Source organism: Amblyomma mixtum, chromosome 5 (assembly GCF_055824585.1).
Source record: "Amblyomma mixtum isolate Tamu chromosome 5, ASM5582458v1, whole genome shotgun sequence".
Classification (NCBI taxonomy): domain Eukaryota; kingdom Metazoa; phylum Arthropoda; class Arachnida; order Ixodida; family Ixodidae; genus Amblyomma; species Amblyomma mixtum.
In genome coordinates, this window is record NC_143016.1 from 58,686,435 (window position 1) to 58,706,416 (window position 19,982).

The 19,982-nt window shown below is 53.0% G+C and overlaps 1 protein-coding gene across 1 annotated transcript in view; it reads right to left on the bottom strand.

The window, feature by feature from the left end:
- Positions 1–19,982, bottom strand: part of LOC149342318 (growth/differentiation factor 8-like) — a 73,370-nt gene that overhangs the window by 27,308 nt on the left and 26,080 nt on the right. The window contains exon 2 of the mRNA XM_089544613.1: positions 846–1,057. Within this exon, the coding sequence (XP_089400739.1) occupies positions 846–1,057 (212 nt within the window). The remainder of the gene's footprint in view (positions 1–845; positions 1,058–19,982) is intronic.

The following is a 19,982-nucleotide window of genomic DNA, read 5'->3' on the forward strand; positions in this document are numbered from 1 at the left end:
GCGTTTTTGCCCCGCGAAAATTTCAGATCTCGCGCGCTTTGCTTACAGCGTGAAAAAAAAAAAAGTAAGGAAACGAAGTAAACTGCATGCAGCGGAAATTTTAATTGCATATTCCAAACGGTGTTCCGGAGCATCGCTGCTCAGAATCCGCGAAACTCGAAATCAGCCGCGGTACGTGTCGGGAAATTCGAATTGACGACTGGAACAAGACACGCTCAGGGCTGCGCGGGGCAAGGCGCTCCCGATCCACGTCTGGAACACAAGACCTGAATCCAAATCGTCCACCGAAAAACGAGTTTCGGTTCACAGAGCCAGAAAACCTGCTCCGGATCGGCTCGGTGACTGGAATGCGCTATAACTAAATGGTGTAGTTTCTTTTCTATTTAATCGTGTTAGCTTATAACGTTAGCGTTTACCGCCTTCGAGTGGAGGCTCGGTGCGTGTTTCGCGAGCGTGCGCGGTTAGTAAAACTAGCGAGCCAGAGCCCGGCGGTGGGGATAACGGTATGTACGGTAACGGCATGCTTAAACATGTATTGAAAATGTTAGCACGTTTCCACTGTAGGCTCCTACAGCAGCCCGTTGTACCAGTCGTCGGTGGGGGCACGGCACTTTTATTTGTAATTTTTTTCTGCTCATTCAAACATACGTAGGCCGTAATAGCACAAGACAGCCAGAAGTAAGTCGACAGCTTTCGCTGAGTTTAGCCAGTTACGCAGAGCGTAAACACTTGGTAATTCTTTATCAAGGCCTCACAAAAGGTGGGACATCCATATATATATAACACATATGGCGACGTTCGCAGCTGAAGGCAAACGAAACATGGAGATGGGCAACAGAGCGCACCTTGACGAGGTGCATGCCGATCGCCGATCGCGGCGCCGCGTCCCTGGCCACCTGGTAGAGGGTGACCCAGACGGCCGCCGTTGAGGACAGCGACTGGTTCGAGCTGACGAACACCCACAGGTGAGCCTTGGACACGTGCAGATTGAGCGCCGCCTCCGAAAAGCGGAAATGCACAGCTTGCCACTCCGGAAGCAGGCTCAGCTCAGGGGGCGCTGCAAGAGGGGAGAAAGAGAAAAAGGTGTCACCCTCGCCACCGAAACGCTGCCGATGTCCAGCAGAAACATACAGGGTCACGAATTTCTTCCTTGGTTTGAGCTGTCGTCACTTCGTAATATCTCAAGCTCCGTCTTTATTTCTTTTCTTTTTTTTTTACGCGGAAGCGTAAAGGGCCCGCTTCGCAGAAAAACCGGTGTCGGCGTGACCGAACAGTTAGGACTATAGTCGGATACAATACTCAAGAACGAAGGACACCCTTCCAGCCAATGGTGCCCACGAATTCACACGAACGTGCAGCCTGACAATGCACGGAGCGGTGTGACAGTTGATAACAATTGAAGGAGTTGACTTTTCACGACCGTGCAGGGAGGGGACTAGCACCTTTTGTTTGCCACTCCCTGCATTGTTACGAATGAGAATCGGCCGACGCCATTGGCTGGAAGGGGATCCTTTTACGTGGAAAAGCCTCGTCGCTCTCGAGTTGTATCCGACTGTAGTCGATTACAAGAGGCTCCCATAGATGGCGCCAGCCACACCAGCGGCGCATCGGCAACCCTTGACCCTTGGGCGCTCGGGTTTGTAGTCATACACGCTACCACACGCACGCAGACACATTCGTACGGCTTGGTTAAAGTGGTGCTTTGTATGTATGTTGTGTGTTCTTTCACATAATGATTGCTATGAAAGAGGAAAGAATATACATGTCTGCGTGAGCAAGAGGAATAGGTGTCGTGCCATACCTTTGAAGGCGGAGCTTAAAGGGCAACTGCAGCACTTTTTTGAGAATTTCGCCATATTCAAGGATTAAAATCTATGTAGGCTGTAGGTAAAGCATGCCAAGTGTTTTTGCTCTAGCATTTAAAATAGTGACGTAATCGACGATTGAATTTTGCGCTTCTTCTCAATGCACCAGAGGAGTGCAGGGAAACTCAGCGTGACGTCACGGAAGGTATGATTTCACATTGCCGCTGTCGTCAGCCACACCCTGCCCTGACGCGTTAGACACTGCCAAGCAATCTCGGCAGGGTTCGCCTTCGGTGGCGTTGGTTTTTTTTCCTTCAAAGCAGGCGTTTGTGCGTTGGAAATGTGCAGATACCTTCGATGACGTCATAACGCACCCCCCACTTGGCGTTGTGCGCTGCGGAGAAGCTTGAAGGGCGTCCGGGTTCTAATCGGCGATTACTTCACTATTTCAAGTGCTGGCACAAAAAGACTATGCATGATTTACCTGCAAGTTTCACACATATTCGACCCTCTTAAGCTCGTTGATTTCTAAAACCTATGCAGTTTCTCTTTAAGCGCCTTTATTTATTTATTTTTTTTTGGGGGGGGGGGGCGGGGGGGGATATCTCCTAAGCATTGCTGCATGATCTTAGAGAGAAAGTAATATGATGCCATAATTGAAATATAGGCATCGCTGCTTCCGTTGCTTAGGGTGCAACGTTCTTCGTTAATAAACAACAATGACACCACAGTTACTAGCTTGCATGCTGTGCAGTTCAGAAGATCCCAGTAATCTTGCCTTGCTCTTTGAGGAGACTCGATCCATCGACATATGCGACGATGTTGCCCTTTCTGACTCCTCCAAAAAGACAAGTGCAATGGATCGCAAAGCAAAGCCTCTTTCTTCGAAAATAGCGGACGTCAGCTGAAATGTGGACATATATAACGAGGAAGGATATATGCAGAAAGAACATCAGCGTCGTGTGACTTTAATCATTTTTGATGCTTCTTCTAAACGCTCTCTGTGATTTCAACGTGCACCAGACGAGTGTTCCGTTGTTTCATTCGCTGTTATAGTCTTGTTATTCAATCACGCGTCAAAAAGAAAATTAAAAAAAAAAACGATACGATAGACTGCGCAATCGGTGTGTGCACAGCATGAGATATATAGTGCACAGAGCAAAGTAGCCACCGCGGTGGCTCAGTGGTTACGGCGCTCGGCTGCTGACCCAAAAGACGCGGGTTCGATCCCTGCCGCGGCGGCCGAATTTCGATGGAGGCGAAATTTTAGAGGCCCGTGTACTGTGCGATGTCAGTGCACGTTAAAGAACCCCAGGTGGTCGAAATACCGGAGCCCTCCAATACGGCGTCCCTCATAGCCTGAATGGCTTTGGGCTGTTAAACTTCCCATAAACCAAACCAAACAGAGCAAAGATCATGTGGCACAAAATGACCAGCCAGACCTCGCGTCACTACGCAGAATACATATATCGTGAAACCATGTCCCTCCTCCTCCCGACACCCGCCAGCGAATACTTTATCATCAACCCATGATCCCAACTTAACTCTGTATCACAATGCTGTCTGATTCAAGCAACAGTGCAGGCTACAACAACCTTTGCCTAAAACAGGCTTTTTTTTAAATTTTAGCAATTGCTTTTGATCAAGCTTGGAGCAAGCCAATAAGCGTTTTTATTCTTTAATGCGTGGGAATGCGCCGCAGTGACACCTCAGACCTCCATATATACACGAACGTATAGAAGAAACTGTTTTCACTCACTCCGTTCGTTCTCATAAACAAGTTCTTTCTCTGCAAGCTTTTCATACATCGAGCAGCGGCGCCAGTCCGTTTTGCAAGCGCGTGTGCCAAACAGGCGCCCCCTTTTGCATGCACAATGCACGATCGAGCGGTCACGGTCTTGCCAGGAGAGCGACTCGTCGGAGACTGCAGCGCGACAATTTAATGCCGCTCGGAATTTCGCCCAACGCGACAAGGTAACGCCGGACCCAAAACGAATGAATAGCCGCGCGTCGTCCTTGGTGCATACATAGCTCCCGCACCGGAGTGCCGCATTCAAAGTGCCACGCAGCAGGGGAGACTGCAGCAGCAGCAGCACGCGCGGGAGCAATCAACTCGACGTCCCCAGCGCACAGCTAGATTAAGGCGAGATGGACGGCCAGATAGCGCACGCACGCGGCGCGACCCCGCAGTGCCGCCCGGCGCCAAACCAGCGGCGCGCTAAATAACGCAACGTGACAAGCAGGGCTGCAAAGAGGGGGGATCGGAGCGGTTAGCATGCATGCGGCATCGGTCGCGCTCCGCGGAGCGTTGTTCGTGACGGCAGCGCGAGATTCAGCGCGCTTCCCTGCATGCACCGCGCTCCCTCCATCCGCATGCAAACCAGCGGGGGCAAACCTGACGACAGCAGCCCCGGAGATGCGGCGCCGATAACCTCGAACGCTTTGGGGACAGCGAACTTGCCCGACGTCGACCGGATCCGGAGCGCTGCGCAGCTCAGCGGGCGTGCGCACAGGAGGATCATATGTGGCGAACCTCTCGGGAGTGAGACATGAATCTCTGACCTCTGGCGCGTGCGCACGATCACCTGCGGCCTCAAGCGATGGATTCAAGCAGCCTTGACAGCGGCAAAGATATGCCCCCCCCCCCCCCCCCCCCCCTTATTCCGAAGCGCCTCGAGGTTTGTGTATATATACAAACCCCCTCCGCTGCTCCCAGGGGGCTGGAAGAACGGACAGCTGGTGGTGCGCTCTGCAGGAGCGCGGATTTATTGAAATTCAGGTAGCGCGCGTATACCTGTATCGCCATGCTGCCTTCCTTATCTGAGTGAGCAATCGCTCGCGTACATACATACCTACGCGGGCATGTTTCTATAGTTGTCGCCCCTTACATACGTGTTCTCTCGGCGTTTTCGGCGGTTGACAGGCGAATTAAGCGTATACACTTTCACTATCTATAATCTCTCTCCGCTTCTTTTTTTTTTCTTCCTCGTCTTTCTTCTCGATCTGCAGCGCGCACCTTGTAACTCCTGTCACGGAGACGGGCCGCTCGTTACATACCTCCTCCGGGGGAACGGGTTTGCCCAGCTGTTGGAGCGCTCTCGGTGGGAACGAACGCGCAATTAAGGGCGTGTGGAATCCTGTGTTTTTCCTATATAAGGGGGAGGAGAAAGCGAGAGCGAAAAATACTTCTCAGCGGGGAAACCACGGACTTCTGGGTTGCCGTCTTCCAGATTCGTCGAATGACCGTGCATGCATACCTACACGTGACAGCCTTGAAGCCATATGCAAAGGACACAGCGCTCGAAGAGAAACGAAGCAAGCTGTGCAGAAACTGAGCGGGTGTCAGGTTCCGACAGGTGTGTGTGTGTGTGTGTGTGTGTGTGTGTGTGTGTGTGTGTGTGTGTGTGTGTGTGTGTGTGTGTGTGTGTGTGTGTGTGTGTGTGTGTGTGTGTGTGTGTGTGTGTGTGTGTGTGAGAGAGAGAGAGAGAACTGAAGGTGGCTGGTTTACTCTTATCCCCTTTCGCATAGGGATTAAAAGAAAGAAAAACGAGGAACGCGTGCACCGCCAGCTCCGATGCATATAGCCCAAACGCCGGACGGCAATGACCGGAGAAGACAACAGACTATTAAAAACGTACAGCTATGTTAACAGTGTGTCTTAAAGGCTTTTTATAAATGCAGAGATTTTATAGGGCCCCGAGGAAAACTTAATAGGATGGGTATTCAAAACAGAACCATTCTGAACCATAAAGACATGGATGTGCATCAGAGAAGAGGCTCCAGAGAATCCTATCGAGGTTATCGAGAACCCTATCGCTTTTCTTCTAGTTCTTATGGGAGTTTCTATAGAGCGATGCTATCTTCATCTGAACAAAATGATCTGTAGTCAGATACAACACAAGAACGAAGCGTCTTTTCCCCGACAAAGGACCCCCTTCAAGCCAATGGCGTCTGCTGATTCTCATGTCGCTTCTGTTTGACTTCTGTTTCTCACACACTTCCCCAACTTACGCCCCTCAGCCCTGCAGTACAGAAGAGTCTGTCAAGTACGTGAGTGCTCATAAAACTTCACAGCCTCTACGGCGTCGTCGTCGGCGTTGTCAGAGATAAACAGGTCGGAGTACGGTGGGCCACGTGGGCCACCGTATCCCTAGATGACAGGTGGCCACCTATAGGTCGCGTGAGCTTGTGACGTCATCACAACCTGCCCACAGGATTGAGCCCACCATGGCAGTTCAATTGGTGACTGGGCGCGAGAGCTAGGCTGCTCCTCCCGAGCAACGTGAGCCTCACAACCCCCAGCGGTGGCAGCACCTGCCAGGAGTGGTATGAGAACTCCCAGCGATCCATGAATGTAGAGAATAGCCGATTCCGCGTATATATGAACATTAGCCCAGTAACGTTATCGCTTCATATCGTTAAGGCAGAGCTGAAGTGTTTCCTCCTTTTCTAGTTTTCTTTTTTTTTATTAACAAATCTCCTCCCAAACCGACTTGAAGGCACTGCATGGAACCAGATGTTTCGCGAGCTGCACAAATGGAAAGGCAGCAAGTGGAAACAATGTCCCACAAGTAGACCTTTTTCCTCTACGTCGATGCATATATGCATACGGCAGCCACGCGTACGGTGCTTCATCACCAAGGCGGCTCATTTCACTCGCTTCTTGAAGCTGGCGCGGCGGCGGCAGGCTCCGCACGAAAGTGAAACGCGATATGAGATGCCTCCTCCGCCTCGCCTTCCGGCGCGGGGGCTCGGCCAAGACAGTGCGTCCGGCAGAAGCGTGGCGGTTGCACGCCGCGATTCTTTCTGCATCCTTTCGTTCTCCCCGCTCGTGCTCTTGCGTATGCAAAATGGAAGGGGTCTTTTGCTGTTGCGCAGCCGGCAGCGGCGCGTGCTGACGCCGCTGAGGCGGGAGCGAAATCGCATGCGGGCGCCAAGGTCGCGCCTCATGCCTCGGGGCACGATGCCACGGGGTCGCACGCCGGCACCCGCTGTGCGAGGGCTGGATGCGTGCGCCCACTCCACTAAGACATGTCAGCCGGCGCTAATGCGCGCTGTCAACGTCGGAGGAAGCTCTCTTTCCGGTTTCTTTTTATTTCGTTCTTTCTCTTTCGCACGTAGTTTAGTCAGGTATAGGCGTCACGCTGCGCAACTAAATAAGACTCTCGAGACTGGCGACGTCACGGCTTGATCTCTTCGCCTCGGACTTTCAGTTATTTCGTTTCTCCATTTTCCGGAGGAAAGCTGTTCGTCGAGCCCGAATATGTCGAACCCGGATATTTCAAATTATTGCGTATATCGAACGCACAAATTCCGCGTGAACGTATGGGAAAGCCGCGCAGTATAACTCAAACTTCGACGGTCGCACGATAGCCGAACCTCGCTATAACGAAACGGTTCATAACGAAATAATGGCTATAAAGAAGTAATTACGATTTCACTTCAGAGCTCGGTCAACACGGGCCATAACGAAATATTCGTGGGCCCCTTCAATTTCGTTATAACGAGGTTTAACTTCCGTTGAAAATTCTGTATATAAGTATGAAAGCCACGCAGCATAACTCACATTTCGTAGATTGCTCGATAGTCGAACCTCGGTATAACGGAACTGTTTATAACGAAATAATGGATATAACGAAGTAATGACGATTCCCCTTGGAAGCTCAGTCAAAACTGGCTATAACGAAGCTACGGCTATAACGAAGTCACTGACGAGCCCCTTCAATTCGGTATTACGAGGTTCAACTGTATATCTAAAGGCGCTACTCCTGACGGCGAGCACTTTTCCCGGGCGCAGAGGCGAGGTCAGCTGAGAGCTATTGGGCACCTGCTGGTGGCGTCAGCATCGTGAAACCTCGAAACGAGGTGAAAGCGGATTGTGCGCGAGGCATGGCATTCGCTCTCTTGTATAGTGAAGTGTTGGCGGCTGGTGGTATTGGTTAGCAGTTTACAGTAACGTTACGCTGACAACTCTACTTTATCTGCATGCCAGCCGGCAACCGCTGCAGGTGATCCCCAACCGCCAGGGTCGCAGATGGGTGTACCGGCGTATACCCGCGTGAACGAATCACTGTGCAGAGCGTATGCTATAACTCTCCAAAGGCGTGTGGCGTCCGCGCTGCCCATTGCTCGCGCGCATCTGCCCGCTAACGAGCGGCGCTATAGCACAGCGTGGAAAACTTGAGCTCTGGTTTCCTAAAGTAGCCGTGTACATAATATCAAGTCGCTGCAACGCTCACTGGCCGAAGCGCGGCCAAGTCGACCCGTTTCTCGCGCGCCTCTTTTTTCTCCTTACTCCCTCCTCGGCCGACGCGGAGAAAGGAATGCGTTGATAAACTTGCGCAGCCCAACGGGAGGGGGGTTGTGGGCACACGTGCCCGCGGCAGCACTCGACGCCTTGGAGTGTTTGGCCGGCATATCGGCGCCGCGGCTGTTGCCAGGAGGACAGGGCCGCCGAACTGGTTCCGCGCTCGGTCCGCATCGCTTGCGAGGGAGGGCCGGGTACGATTTGCTGGGACTGCACGGTAGCACCGGTTAATGCGAGCAGTGGCCACTGCACTGTCAGCTGGCGGCCACCGGGTGCAGCAGCAGCAGCCGCCGCCCGCTCGACCCCGCGCTTTCGGAGGAGAGCTCTGTATATTTTGTTCCTTCAGGGCGAAAAAGTGGTCGCGCAGAGGAGCGGTGACGCTCATAGCGTTGCGCGCTGTGTCCGAAGACTTCGTGGAATCCGCACGCATACAAACCGTTGATTCCTTAGAATTTGTAGCCTCATTCGCAATAACGGCATTCGCCATGGGCAGATTTAATGCGGCTCCCCATCCCCCCTCGGCGGGAGAGTTTTTACCGAAAAACCACACTGCTCTTACCCCGGCCTCGCCCTGGTGGCTCACTGGTTAAGGCGCTTGGTTACTGAGCCGGAGCACCCGGGTTCGAATCCTGCCGCGCGGCGCGCTGTTTGATGGAGGCAAAGCGCAAAAAGCGCCCATCTGCTGTATGATGTCGGTGTATACGTTAGAGATCTGTAGGGTCACTGGATAAATGGAGAAGCTTCCAGCGACCCCAAGGATCTCCAGGTGGTCGAAATTATTCCGGAGCCCTCCACAACGGCCTCTTCTTCTTTCATTCCATCCTCTACAGCTTCCCTTACGGCGCGGTTGAGGTGTCCACCGAGACGTGCGACAGCTGCTGAGCCACTTCCTCTCCTAAAGAAAACACTTATTCTTCAATAGAGAGCCGGAGTGCCCGGTGCTGCACCCGGCTGCATGGGACCGCGCGCAAAAGGCACCATGCCTTGCGATGTAAGTGCGCGTTAAAGATCCACAGTTGGTCGAAATTATTCTGTAGCCCTCCATTACAGCCCCTCTTTCTACATTTCTTTTTTCATGTACTCCGTCACTCCCTTTCCTCACGGCACGCAATTGAAGTTGGTCCTCCAGCCGAAACGTCGTGAATTAAATCCTGTTATGTTTTTCAATTTCTGGTGTCTTATATATATATATATATATATATATATATATATATATATATATATGACTGAGACACACCAAGATGGAGGACAGGGTTTTGGAGGCACGCTGGAGATTGGCGTACGGGGTGGCGCAGTTGCAGCCACCCACGTATAGGTACACTGTAAATCGCTGTAGTAAAAGCCTCCACTATGCGAGGTCCCTGTGAAATGGGACTGCCCACTCACTCGCCTGAATCCTACAGACTCAGGAGGAAAACGGCGCAATAAAACGTGGACAAAAGAGAGACAAACACGACAGGACCAGCATCTCCTGAACCATGAACCTCTGGAATCATGAACCAACTAGCCCAATTCTTCTTGAGATGTTTCTTCTACAATGGGCCCTTTACTGTCTTGGCGCTGGTCCTGTCGTGTTCGTCTCTCTTTTGTCCACGTTTTCTTGCGCCGTTTTCCTCCTGACGCATGAACCAGCTAGCCCAAACTAGAGCTCCTACACAGACGATCCGCGTAATTGTCGCAGCAGCTGTGCACAGCGTACTATTGTTACACAACGTGACCCAAATATCGCGCGAGAACAGGGCGCTGTTGTACGCAGCACGCCATAACAGCAAACGGTAAGCGCCAGTTTTAGTGATTTTGTTAGCGATCATCCCCCAGGCCTTGTCTTCCTTGCACTGGCTACGCATGGTATACGACACCGGCGATTCCAATAAGCGTAATGATAATGATTAAACGTTCACTTTAATGTTAACGATTCAACAACGTGTTCTTCAACCGAGGGGCTCAATACAACGGTGCTTTTCTCAAGTGGCTGGTGTGCCCACACGGGGCGCATGCGAAGGCAGCTGGGCGACAACAGGCAGAGATACTGCAGTAACAGGGCATCAGAGAAGTCTTCCTCCTTCTTCAAGGAACAAACACGGCAAAGAGCAGCAAAAGAGAGACCCAGCGTAGATAGCGAAAAGGATCGACTTCGTTACACCTCACTCCTCCGGCTCCTCGGGGCAGTGAGACGGAAGTTACAACCGTTGCGTATCTCCGCCCTCACCCCGCCAGATTCCCAGCAGCGAAGCAGCACGTCGCCGCCACACACGCGAGCGAGCCAAGCGAGTGCGCGCACTCGGCTGCTGCCCGTATCGGCGCCCTCGACCTTGACGCCGCCGATGGAGAGCGAGATGCTGCGCGCGCGCGTTCCCGTGACGTCACAGCGGCCCATCAGCTGGTGGCGCGGCGCTCTCTTTCGGCCGCCGCGCCGGCATGCGAGGCGGATGCCCCCATCTCTCCGCGCGCGCGCAGCGCAGATCCGCGCCAGCATCCGCCTCCACCATCCCGCGCCGCCGCCGCGCGGCCCCCTTTCGCGCGCCGCAAAAGGCGCGAGCGCCCCCCTCTTCCCATCGCCCCCGGCTGCAAAAGGACGCGGTGCGCTCGCTATCGGCCATCACAAAGGGAAAAAGGCACCGTCGGGGGCGCAGTAGTTCATCACGCGTACGCCGCTCCCGCTATGCAGCAGCAGAATGTGGCGCCGGACTTTCCTCGGCGTCTATCGCACGGTGTCAGCAGGGAGAATGCAAGATGTAGGCCCATTCGCTCTGCGCGCATGTCCGGGTTCGGACCTGCGTGGCAGATTTCTCCGCCGCCATGTAGCGGGTAAAGACTAAAAGAGAGAGAAGACTCGCGGGTGCACAGCTCGAGATGCACGCGTGTCCAGGATGCGTATGTCCGCCTGATCGCAAGGGCGAATCTTCGCTGCTCTCTTTGTTACATTCAGCGCGTAATGCGGTGTATAAATAGAACGCATCCAGCAGCAGCGCCATGCGAAGTGGTCGTATAGATAGACACTGGCTGCCAAGATTCCTCGGGCAGGGCAGCGCGCGAAGCGAGCGTGACGTGTGCGCCGATGTCGTTGCTTCTGCGGTGACCGTGATGCGGTGTGCGAGTAGGCGTGCCTTATCAAGCACGCGGCACTATTGCCGGAATGTTGTTCCGCATGCCTCACTCAGTGATTGCGATCTCTATACCAGCTCCTGCTACGCCTGCTGAGAAGGCCACTGTTCTCTTTGAGGAGCCCCTTTACACTTTGTGACATGGGCCGGGACCCCTTTTTACAGCTTTCTTTTTCTACTCTCATCACTGTACTTGTCCTCTATGAAAAAAAAAAAACAGGACATAAAGACCAGCTATTATTGCGGCGCTTCATACACGACCACCCCGTGGAACGAAGACGTATGTCCAATGGTAGTTTATGAGTTGGGTTTGGTGAATACCACGCAAAAGCTTCTCACAAGGCCAGGAAGCAAGGGAGAAAGTGGTGCCTCTCACGAAGCTTCGCACAAACCTCTGCGAATGATCTAAAGCTTATACATACTTCCATTGTTCACACAAAGGAGCCGAAATACATGGCTGTTCGAAATGGCTTTGAAGTTCGCATGTTCCATGCCTGTCGATATGCACTCACAATAGCGTTCGCTATGGCGGCACGGGTGCGAGATATTCGCGAATAGAATTTGGAAAAGACGGGTAATTCAATCTATATACGGCGTATAATTTTATCTAGAGACAGGCGTGTGCAGTGCCGAAGTCGTTTGCCTCCTCGCACAGAATATAAATGGACGCAGGGGAATTAAATAATGAGTATACGCAGGTAATTACTCGCTGTATATAACGTATATGCTTCAGCCAATTGTTTGCGTCTCGATTTCACTCTTTACTGCTGAAGTCAGGCATAGATTAACTGTCTGGTATTCGAACGGCACTTTCAGCTGAGCTTAGACCTCCAGAGGAGTCACTCTGCGGGGTGCGGAACGTGCAGAGTGCGAGGCAGAGAGGGGTGAAACTGCAGCGCGGTCAGGGGAAGCGGGGAAGACCACAGCGTGAGGACAGAGCTGCAGATGCAAGGGCGGAGGGGGTGTGTTGCTCCAGGGCTCCACACCGGGTGCCGCTGGCCGTAGTTACGCCTCTGCCCATGCTGACTGACCAAATCTCTGCCTAGCCCATTATTCGACCACTTCCGTCTGTCTCTCTTTTAACCCCTCCGCGAAAAAACGGCCCAGGTGTGAATACTATTTCCGGCGCCATGCAACGTGAGGTCGCACTCTCCCCCCCATTAGTCAACCGGTTCTGTGAGGACCAAAAGCACACGTAGCAGCGCAGCTGGCGCCGGTGCGTCGAGGGCGAGCTCGGCGTCTCACGCGCGTGACACAATTAACGGGAGTCCGGCGAGAAATGGACGCGTAGCGTGAACAAAAGGGGCCGCCCGGGTGTCGCGTGTGCCGGAATGCCGGCTTTCGAACTGCCGCCGCCGCGCATCGGGACGCCGGGCACGCGCAGGGAGAGGAGGGGGAGACGATAAGCGGACGGCGACGCGATGACGGCCGCGCTCCGGTGGCTACCCCGCTAAACCAGGTCGGCCGCCGGCCGCGGGCCGCTCGTGCCGCGCCGGCGCGACCGGGCGCCGGCTCCGGTCGCGATCGATACTCGGCGGCGGCGACGGCTGATCCTGCGGCCGCCGCCGCCACGCACTGTACGGGCAGGGCGCGAGCATGCTTTATATATATACGTAGCAACTCCGGAGGTCGGCCGGGGCACGTTGCTCAGGCGAGAGGAAAGGGCGAGCCGCGGCTCGACGGCCGTGTCTCCGTCGCGCCGTGAGTGTGGCACGCCAGCATTAGAACATGACCATACGCGAGTACAGGCTTCCACGAACAGCATAGCGAGCGTCGAGTGAGAAACAGCAGCAAAATGCAACTATGGCCCCTTCATAGGGGCACCAAGGGGCTCCAAGTCCCACCGGCTCTATTTCCTTTATTCATAATAATGAAATTCTCCTCTTCCTTTCAAACCCGGTCTTTCCTTTTCATTATTAAACCTTGCTGAGCACCCAAATACATCATTGTATAGTCGGGTAGAGCTCAAGAACGAAGCGGCTTATTTTCTTTTTTTCTGAAACCAATGGAAAAAAGCTGCTGCCCATTCAGGCACCGCAGCGAAACGACAACGAGGTGAGAGTACGTTCAATATACGTATGTACGCAGCGCACGGCGAACTAAATGGCGCCAATATCCTTGCAGCTCAGCGAAATGGCCGCGGCTACAGACTCCGTTTCACCAAAAATGGTGCATTGATACGGACACTGCAAATACGTCAGTAGATCACCCCTCTCCGAATTTGGTGCGTGCAAAAGATGCTTCGCTACTGATTGGCGTCGTACGCTTTTAATAGCCGCTAAGGCGGGGACTGGCGAGCGCCGTCTGATTTATAAATCATTCTTCCGTGAGAACAGCCTGCGTATTCCTCCGATTAACAACCTACTAAAAGTTAAGACTGCGCGAATTGGACGAGAGGAAATACGTAACCACGGGCGCAGACAGGCCAACATACCGAGAAATGCGCAAAATCTGCCGGCGGTCAATACGACATATACATGGACCTGCTTCCGGAGACCTGACCTTGAACTACGCGTCATCCAGTCTGTGCCCGTGGGGCTGCATTCGCTTCTTTGCGTCTTGTCCCTCGTCCCATTTAACTTTCCTCGATATGAAGCAAGCAGCCCGCAGGAATAACAACCGACGTCAGCCCCAGAATCCAAAGCTCCGTGCCTTTCTAATGAGAGTAAGTACTACATGCGCATCCAGCAGGGACAGGTTTCCGTCACTAGCCACCATCGACGAGCCGACAAGCAGCAGGAGTGGCCACACCGTCGAGCTGAATGTTAGAGAGCGAAGTGACAACCCCTGGCGAGCGCAACCACCGGGCTATGGTGCCCCTTTTAACCATCATAACCGGGTCAAGCCGCCCGAATCGCGAGGGGAGCAGACGATGCGCGTCGCTGCGGCGCATAAGAAACCTCGAAGACGGAGCCGGGTGTGGAAGCCGTCAATCTGGCCGAATCTCCGCCCACCGGACCGGCCCATTTCCTGGCTTTCGCTTTCAAGCGCGCCGCGGCCCCGCTTCCGATGGGAGGAGCTCCGCGGGGGAATAATACGGCCACCCGTGCTTGAGGCCCACCCACCTCCTGTTCGCTGGGGCTCCTTCTTGCCTCCCGCTTCGGCGCCTTGCACGACGCCGCTTGCAAATCCCCGCCGGATTTGCACAAGCGGTGGCTCTGCTCTCGCTCCGACGACCTACCACGACGGATCGATTGCATCCCTTTCGCAATAGGGAAGAACGGTGGGACTTTAATGGGGCGCAGTAAGTTGTTATAAATAAAAGTAGGCACGCTGTCGAGCTCTGTGCTGCTCATCCAGTTGGTTTTCTCGGCTCCATGCAGCAAGGCCTGTCCCGAATATGCAAACGTTGCTTCTCCAGCCCATTGTTACCGAATGTGAGTGTCGGTCGGTATATGCAAGATAGAGACGTGGGGGGGGGGGGGGGGGGGAGAGAATGCCGCGGGTGCTGTGAATTGTTGTGGTGTTGCACTGGGGGATAAGATGGCGACAGAATGGATACGATGGAATATGAGAGAAAAGGGACAAGTCCAACGAAGATTCAGAATTTTTTTTTGGATTGGATTGGTTATCAGGAAATGAAAGGCGCGGTAAGTGCCTCACTTTTCGGTGGACACCTTAGCAGCGCCGTGTGGGAAGGGAGGAAGGAGGGAGTGAAGACAGAAAGGGGGGAAGGGGTGCCGTAGTGAAGCGCATCGGAATAATTCAACCACCTGGGCATTTAAATGAGTTGACATCGCACAGCAAACGGGAGCCTTTTGCGTTTCGCCTCCATCAAAACGCGGCCGCCGCGGTCATGTGCGAACCCGGGTATTCCAGCCCAGTAGCCGGCCGCCCTAACCCCTGAGCCACAGAGGCAGGTATACAGAATGCAGGACAGTGAAGAATGCTGTACCTGCCGCGGTTACTCATGTGGTTAAGGCGCTCGTCTACTGAACCGGAGTACCCGGTTTCGAACCCGACCGCGGCGGCCGCGTTTTGATGAAGGCGAAACGCAAAAACTAAGGGGGCACTTTGCAGCCTAAAGTGCGTTAGACGAAAGCCTCTGTCGCGCTACTTCGACTGCCAATGACTGCCTACGTTTGTTATCGCTGCACCGCTTGGGAGCCATCCTCCTCCACTAGCATGCCGCACACCGACTGACGACGGAGAGCAGCGCTCGACGCCGCCGCGCTGACAGCTCCACCTGTCGACGGAGATGACGTCACATTTTGGCAGCTGCGCTCGTCGAAGAGTCACCCCGAGCGCTGGATGTAATGCCGGACGGTCGGACGGGAGAATTAGCCATTAAAGGCTTTCGCCTTAAAAGGCGCCCATGTGCTGTGCGATGTCAGCGCTCGATAAAGATCCCCAGGTGGTCGAAATTATTCCGGAGACCTCCACTACCGCCCCTCTCTCTTCCTTTCCTCTTTCACTCTCGCCTTTATTCCTTCCCTTACGGCGCGGTTCGGGTGACCACCGATATATGTGAGACAGTTACTGCGCCACTTCCTTTCCTCAAAACCAATTACCGCTGCGGCCGGGTTTGAACCCGCGTTCTCGGGCTCAGCAGCCGAGCGCCTAACAACTGAGCCATCGAGGCGGGCATAATTCATTTGTGTTTCGGTTTCAGGGAAGCGGTAAGTTGCACTCTGTTCACAACTTTAGGCCAAGTGAGAAAAGGAAACGATGGACACCTTAACCGCGCGTATGGTATGGGATAAACTGAGTAAAAAGCTGATGAAAGGTGATCAGTTTGGCGGTTCCGAACATTTTGAGCATGTCGTCATCCCGATTTCATTTCGCGAAAAAACGCGATTTGCTCGCGTCTTCAAGAGTGAGCGCTGCAGAGGTTGCATCACCGTCTTTAAAACCTCGCAAAACTTCTGTGATTCATTTGCTGGTATATATACAGGCGCCCAGAACGAACACTCTAGTTTCGAAGGAGGAGAAATTATATACAGTTCTGTGTACTGTGCGATGTCAGTGCACCCCAGGTGGTCGAAATTATTCGGAGCCCTTCACTACGGCGTCCCTCCCGAGTCGTTTTGGGACGTTAAACCCCCCATAAACCACCGTCTCTATGACTCGCAGATAGCGCGCTTTTCGCAGAACATAACTAAATGGCACGGGGCAACGTGTTCGGGTGCCTTTCTGAGGTCAGGCCAGAATGAAGCGAAGCGAATGCGGGCTGCGTAGAATAGAAACTGGCTGGTTGCACAATTGTGACACGCTCTGGAAATATATCTGGCTCGCGGCCAGGCAGAAAAACGGGCGACGCCGCCAACAGATGTATTAAGGGAATCATCACGAGGTTACGCGATCTCCGAGTGCTCTCCGTTCGCAGGAATCCAATGTGTTCACAGAATAACCGCTGTTCATTCATTAACCGCAACATGGACGTACGCAGGCTGTCAAATGTGTATCTGTCAATGCAGAAAGTTGGGCGAGTTGGTAATACATCGAGTTGGTAATACATAGTTGGTAATATCTCGGGTCGGGAATTTACGCTGTGAAGCAATTATTTTGCTTCAATGAAGTAAGGTGCACTAACTCGACGTTTCTGCTCATAAAGGTGTATCGCCATGCCTCAGCCATACATATTATTTGTGGGAAGGATATTAACATAAAGCCTGACGGCGATCGGCACCTCCCACTCATAGCAGCATCTAATAGTAATAGTAATAATAAGTAATCATAATAGTAACAACTTTAGAGAAAGCGCATACAAAAAGAAAAATATTGAGGCCACGCCGCCGTGTGAGTTTCAAGCTATAGCTAACTCCGCTTGGCGCATATTTAGCATAGGCTTGCAGAGAAGTTTATTGGACTGATTATTCATACAAAGGGACCATAGTCCCTCACAAAGACAAAAACACCAAGGCAGCGACTAGTGTCGCTCGGTACAAAAAAGCTATGAAACAAGAACACGACGGCGACTGCTGCCGCCGTTCACACAAAATCATTCACAGCACAAAATGTTCAAAGGGTCCATAATGTCCAGGCATCGCGGGGAAGCACGCTCACTGAATACGATGAACGCGCACCGACACCGCGCACCACACACTCAATACGGCAGGAGCAGCACCGTCACGCGGCCTCCGCTGGCGGCGATGAAGCGGGTGTGCGAAAGCAGCAGAACAAGCATGCATGTTAGGACAAGATTTCGGGGATTCAAAACGAATCGACTTTCGACATGCACCGGTGATGGTTAATCCAAATAGTTATTCCAAGTTGGCCTCATACAGCCTGGAGACAGGAAACAGAAGACTTGTCACGGCTGAAGCATAAATTCGTGAAGTACAAAGCTGCCTATACTGCACATCGAGGAACAACGGTTTAAAAAAAAAGGAGTTCCACAAAAAAGCAATAAAAATCTAACATCCACAAGGAAGTATACATATATATTGTTCCTACTTATCCTCTGTCCTCTCTTTTGTCGCTTCCTGTCTTTTTTCCCTCTTACCTATCCCTACCTTGTATATTTATTTCCGCCGGCTGCAGATCAGGTGTTCGATGATAAATATGCTACTCTCTCCGCGTCTCGTAACCAACTTTTTCTTCTTTTTTATTATTATTTTGAGTTAACCACCAAACGACCACTGAATGATCAGCTTAGACTTGGATGGCGGAACACTGGTGAGCGCAAGTGAGCATTGCTGGATGGACGCGCGGGAAGCAAAAAATCAGATTTTACAAAATTTGTTAGCATCAGAAGAGTCTGTGAAGCGTAAATGGCGACCGCCGTCTGTCGGTAGCCAGTGGCATGCAGGTGCCACCTGCCCACCGGGATAAGAACGAACTTAGCGTATACACGAAATAAGTATACTATCTCGCCTATAACGAACCTTATATGCCGTCACTCATATAACGACTCTTAGTATGCCACCTAGGATATACGTAACAATGTGTGTTAACCTCGGACATGCCGAACCTTAACCTTTGATACAACGAGTCTTCGTGTGTTAACCACGGATTCAATGAACTTGGTTGGTTTGGTTTTATGGGGTTTAACGTCCCAAAGCGACTCAGGCTATGAGAGACGCCGTAGTGGAGGGCTCCGGAAATTTCGACCACAACGTGCACTGAACTTTCGTGTATGGAGCTCGGATGCGACGAACTTAGTGTGTTGACCTCGGATAGAACGATCCAAAGTGTACCACCTCGGATATAACGAACACTTGGCTGTTAACGCATTCAAACGATCAACGGAGGATCTCCAAGAGTTTTTATCCTTCCGCCACATCCGAGCTCCTGAAACGATCCTTCCGGGCGGAATTTTCGGCGACCCTCGGGGAGGCTTCCGCTGTATCCTCGCTTCTGAAACGTATCCCCCGAGCGTAATTTTGGGTAAGTGGGAGGCTTCCACTAGTGTTCCTGAATACGCTCCCGCAGGGAGCAGAGTTGCGCGAAGGTCTGCCATTATGTTCCAACCTCCTCCTCCCGGTGGTGGCTATACAATAACCCCTGAGCCGCATAAGAAAGCAGACAGCGCTCAAGATGGCACCGGCTGGGCCCCCTCCGGCTCTGAAGTTGGGCATGAGCTGAAACCAATTGGAACATTTGACTCAGCTGGATCATGCGATCGCCGCTCCATGAATAGTGTTACGAACAGTGCAGGGAAAACAGACGCTCAACTCCGCTCCCTGCGTGAGCATATATAGGAGCACTAGTTTCCGTCACATCCCTGCTCCTGAAACATTTGCCCCTGCTGGTATTATGGCTGACTCGCTGAGTGAGTGAGAGGCTTCCGCCGCATCCGTGCTCCGTAAACTTTTCTTCTGAGAGCAATTTTGGGCGATCCGAGGCTTCCGCGAGCGTTAATATTTATTTTTCGCTCTTGGCCCCGCGCACAGCATTTATAAATCCTCATTGCTGAGTCGTCACTGCCGCGGGCAGCCTCAATTTCGAAGGAGACAAAATTCTAGAGGCCCGTGTACTGTGGGATGTGAGTGCACGTTAAAGAACCCCTGCAGGCGGTCGAAATTTCAGGAGGGAGCCCTTCACTATGGCGTCTCTCATAGACGTTTTGGGACGTTAAACGCCCATAAACCATAAACCCCCATAAACCTCCCCAAAAAATGGCCTCGGGTCTTCTTTTCTGAGTAAACTAAATCATTCACTGATTTATGCCCCTTAACGGAAATGAGAACCATGGAAAAAAATCGGGTCGATGGTGGCGAAGACGGCTACGTTGTACATCGCGGGCGGACGTTCACTCGCGAAAGGCAGCACGTACAGAGGGGGAGGGGGGGGGGGGGGTATGGGGAGGGCGAAGTACGCATCCGATGGGGCTCGCGACAACAGGGGAAGAACTCGAGCGACGACAAGATGCACACCTACGCCCCTCTATCTGTTTACCTTCTCTGTCGGGCACTTCCCGAAATAGACGCGTTGCCGCGACCGCGTTATGTACATGCACGCACGCACGAACGCACAGACGCAACGGGCATGCGGAGAAGCAGCACCCGCGGGTACGGAGCGTGTCCGCGTTAGAGGGGGTGCGAGGAGGGGAAAGTGTTGGTGATGCGCAGCAAGAGAAGGGCGCGCTTGCCGATAACGACGACGGCGGAGGACTCTTTCCTTTTTTTCTCTGCCGGCTGGAAGCGGCACCTGCTACGCAACCCCTGCGGTCTGTCCGCGGCGGCCGTAGCAGCCCGGCGACAGCGGTCGAGCGCGCTTTGGACCAGCAGGTGGAAGGGTGCGAAGCGCACGCCTGTACCCCTTCCTGACGGCGCCGCTTCGGCGTGCAAAGCGACACGTTACATCAGCCCGCAACAATCTCCA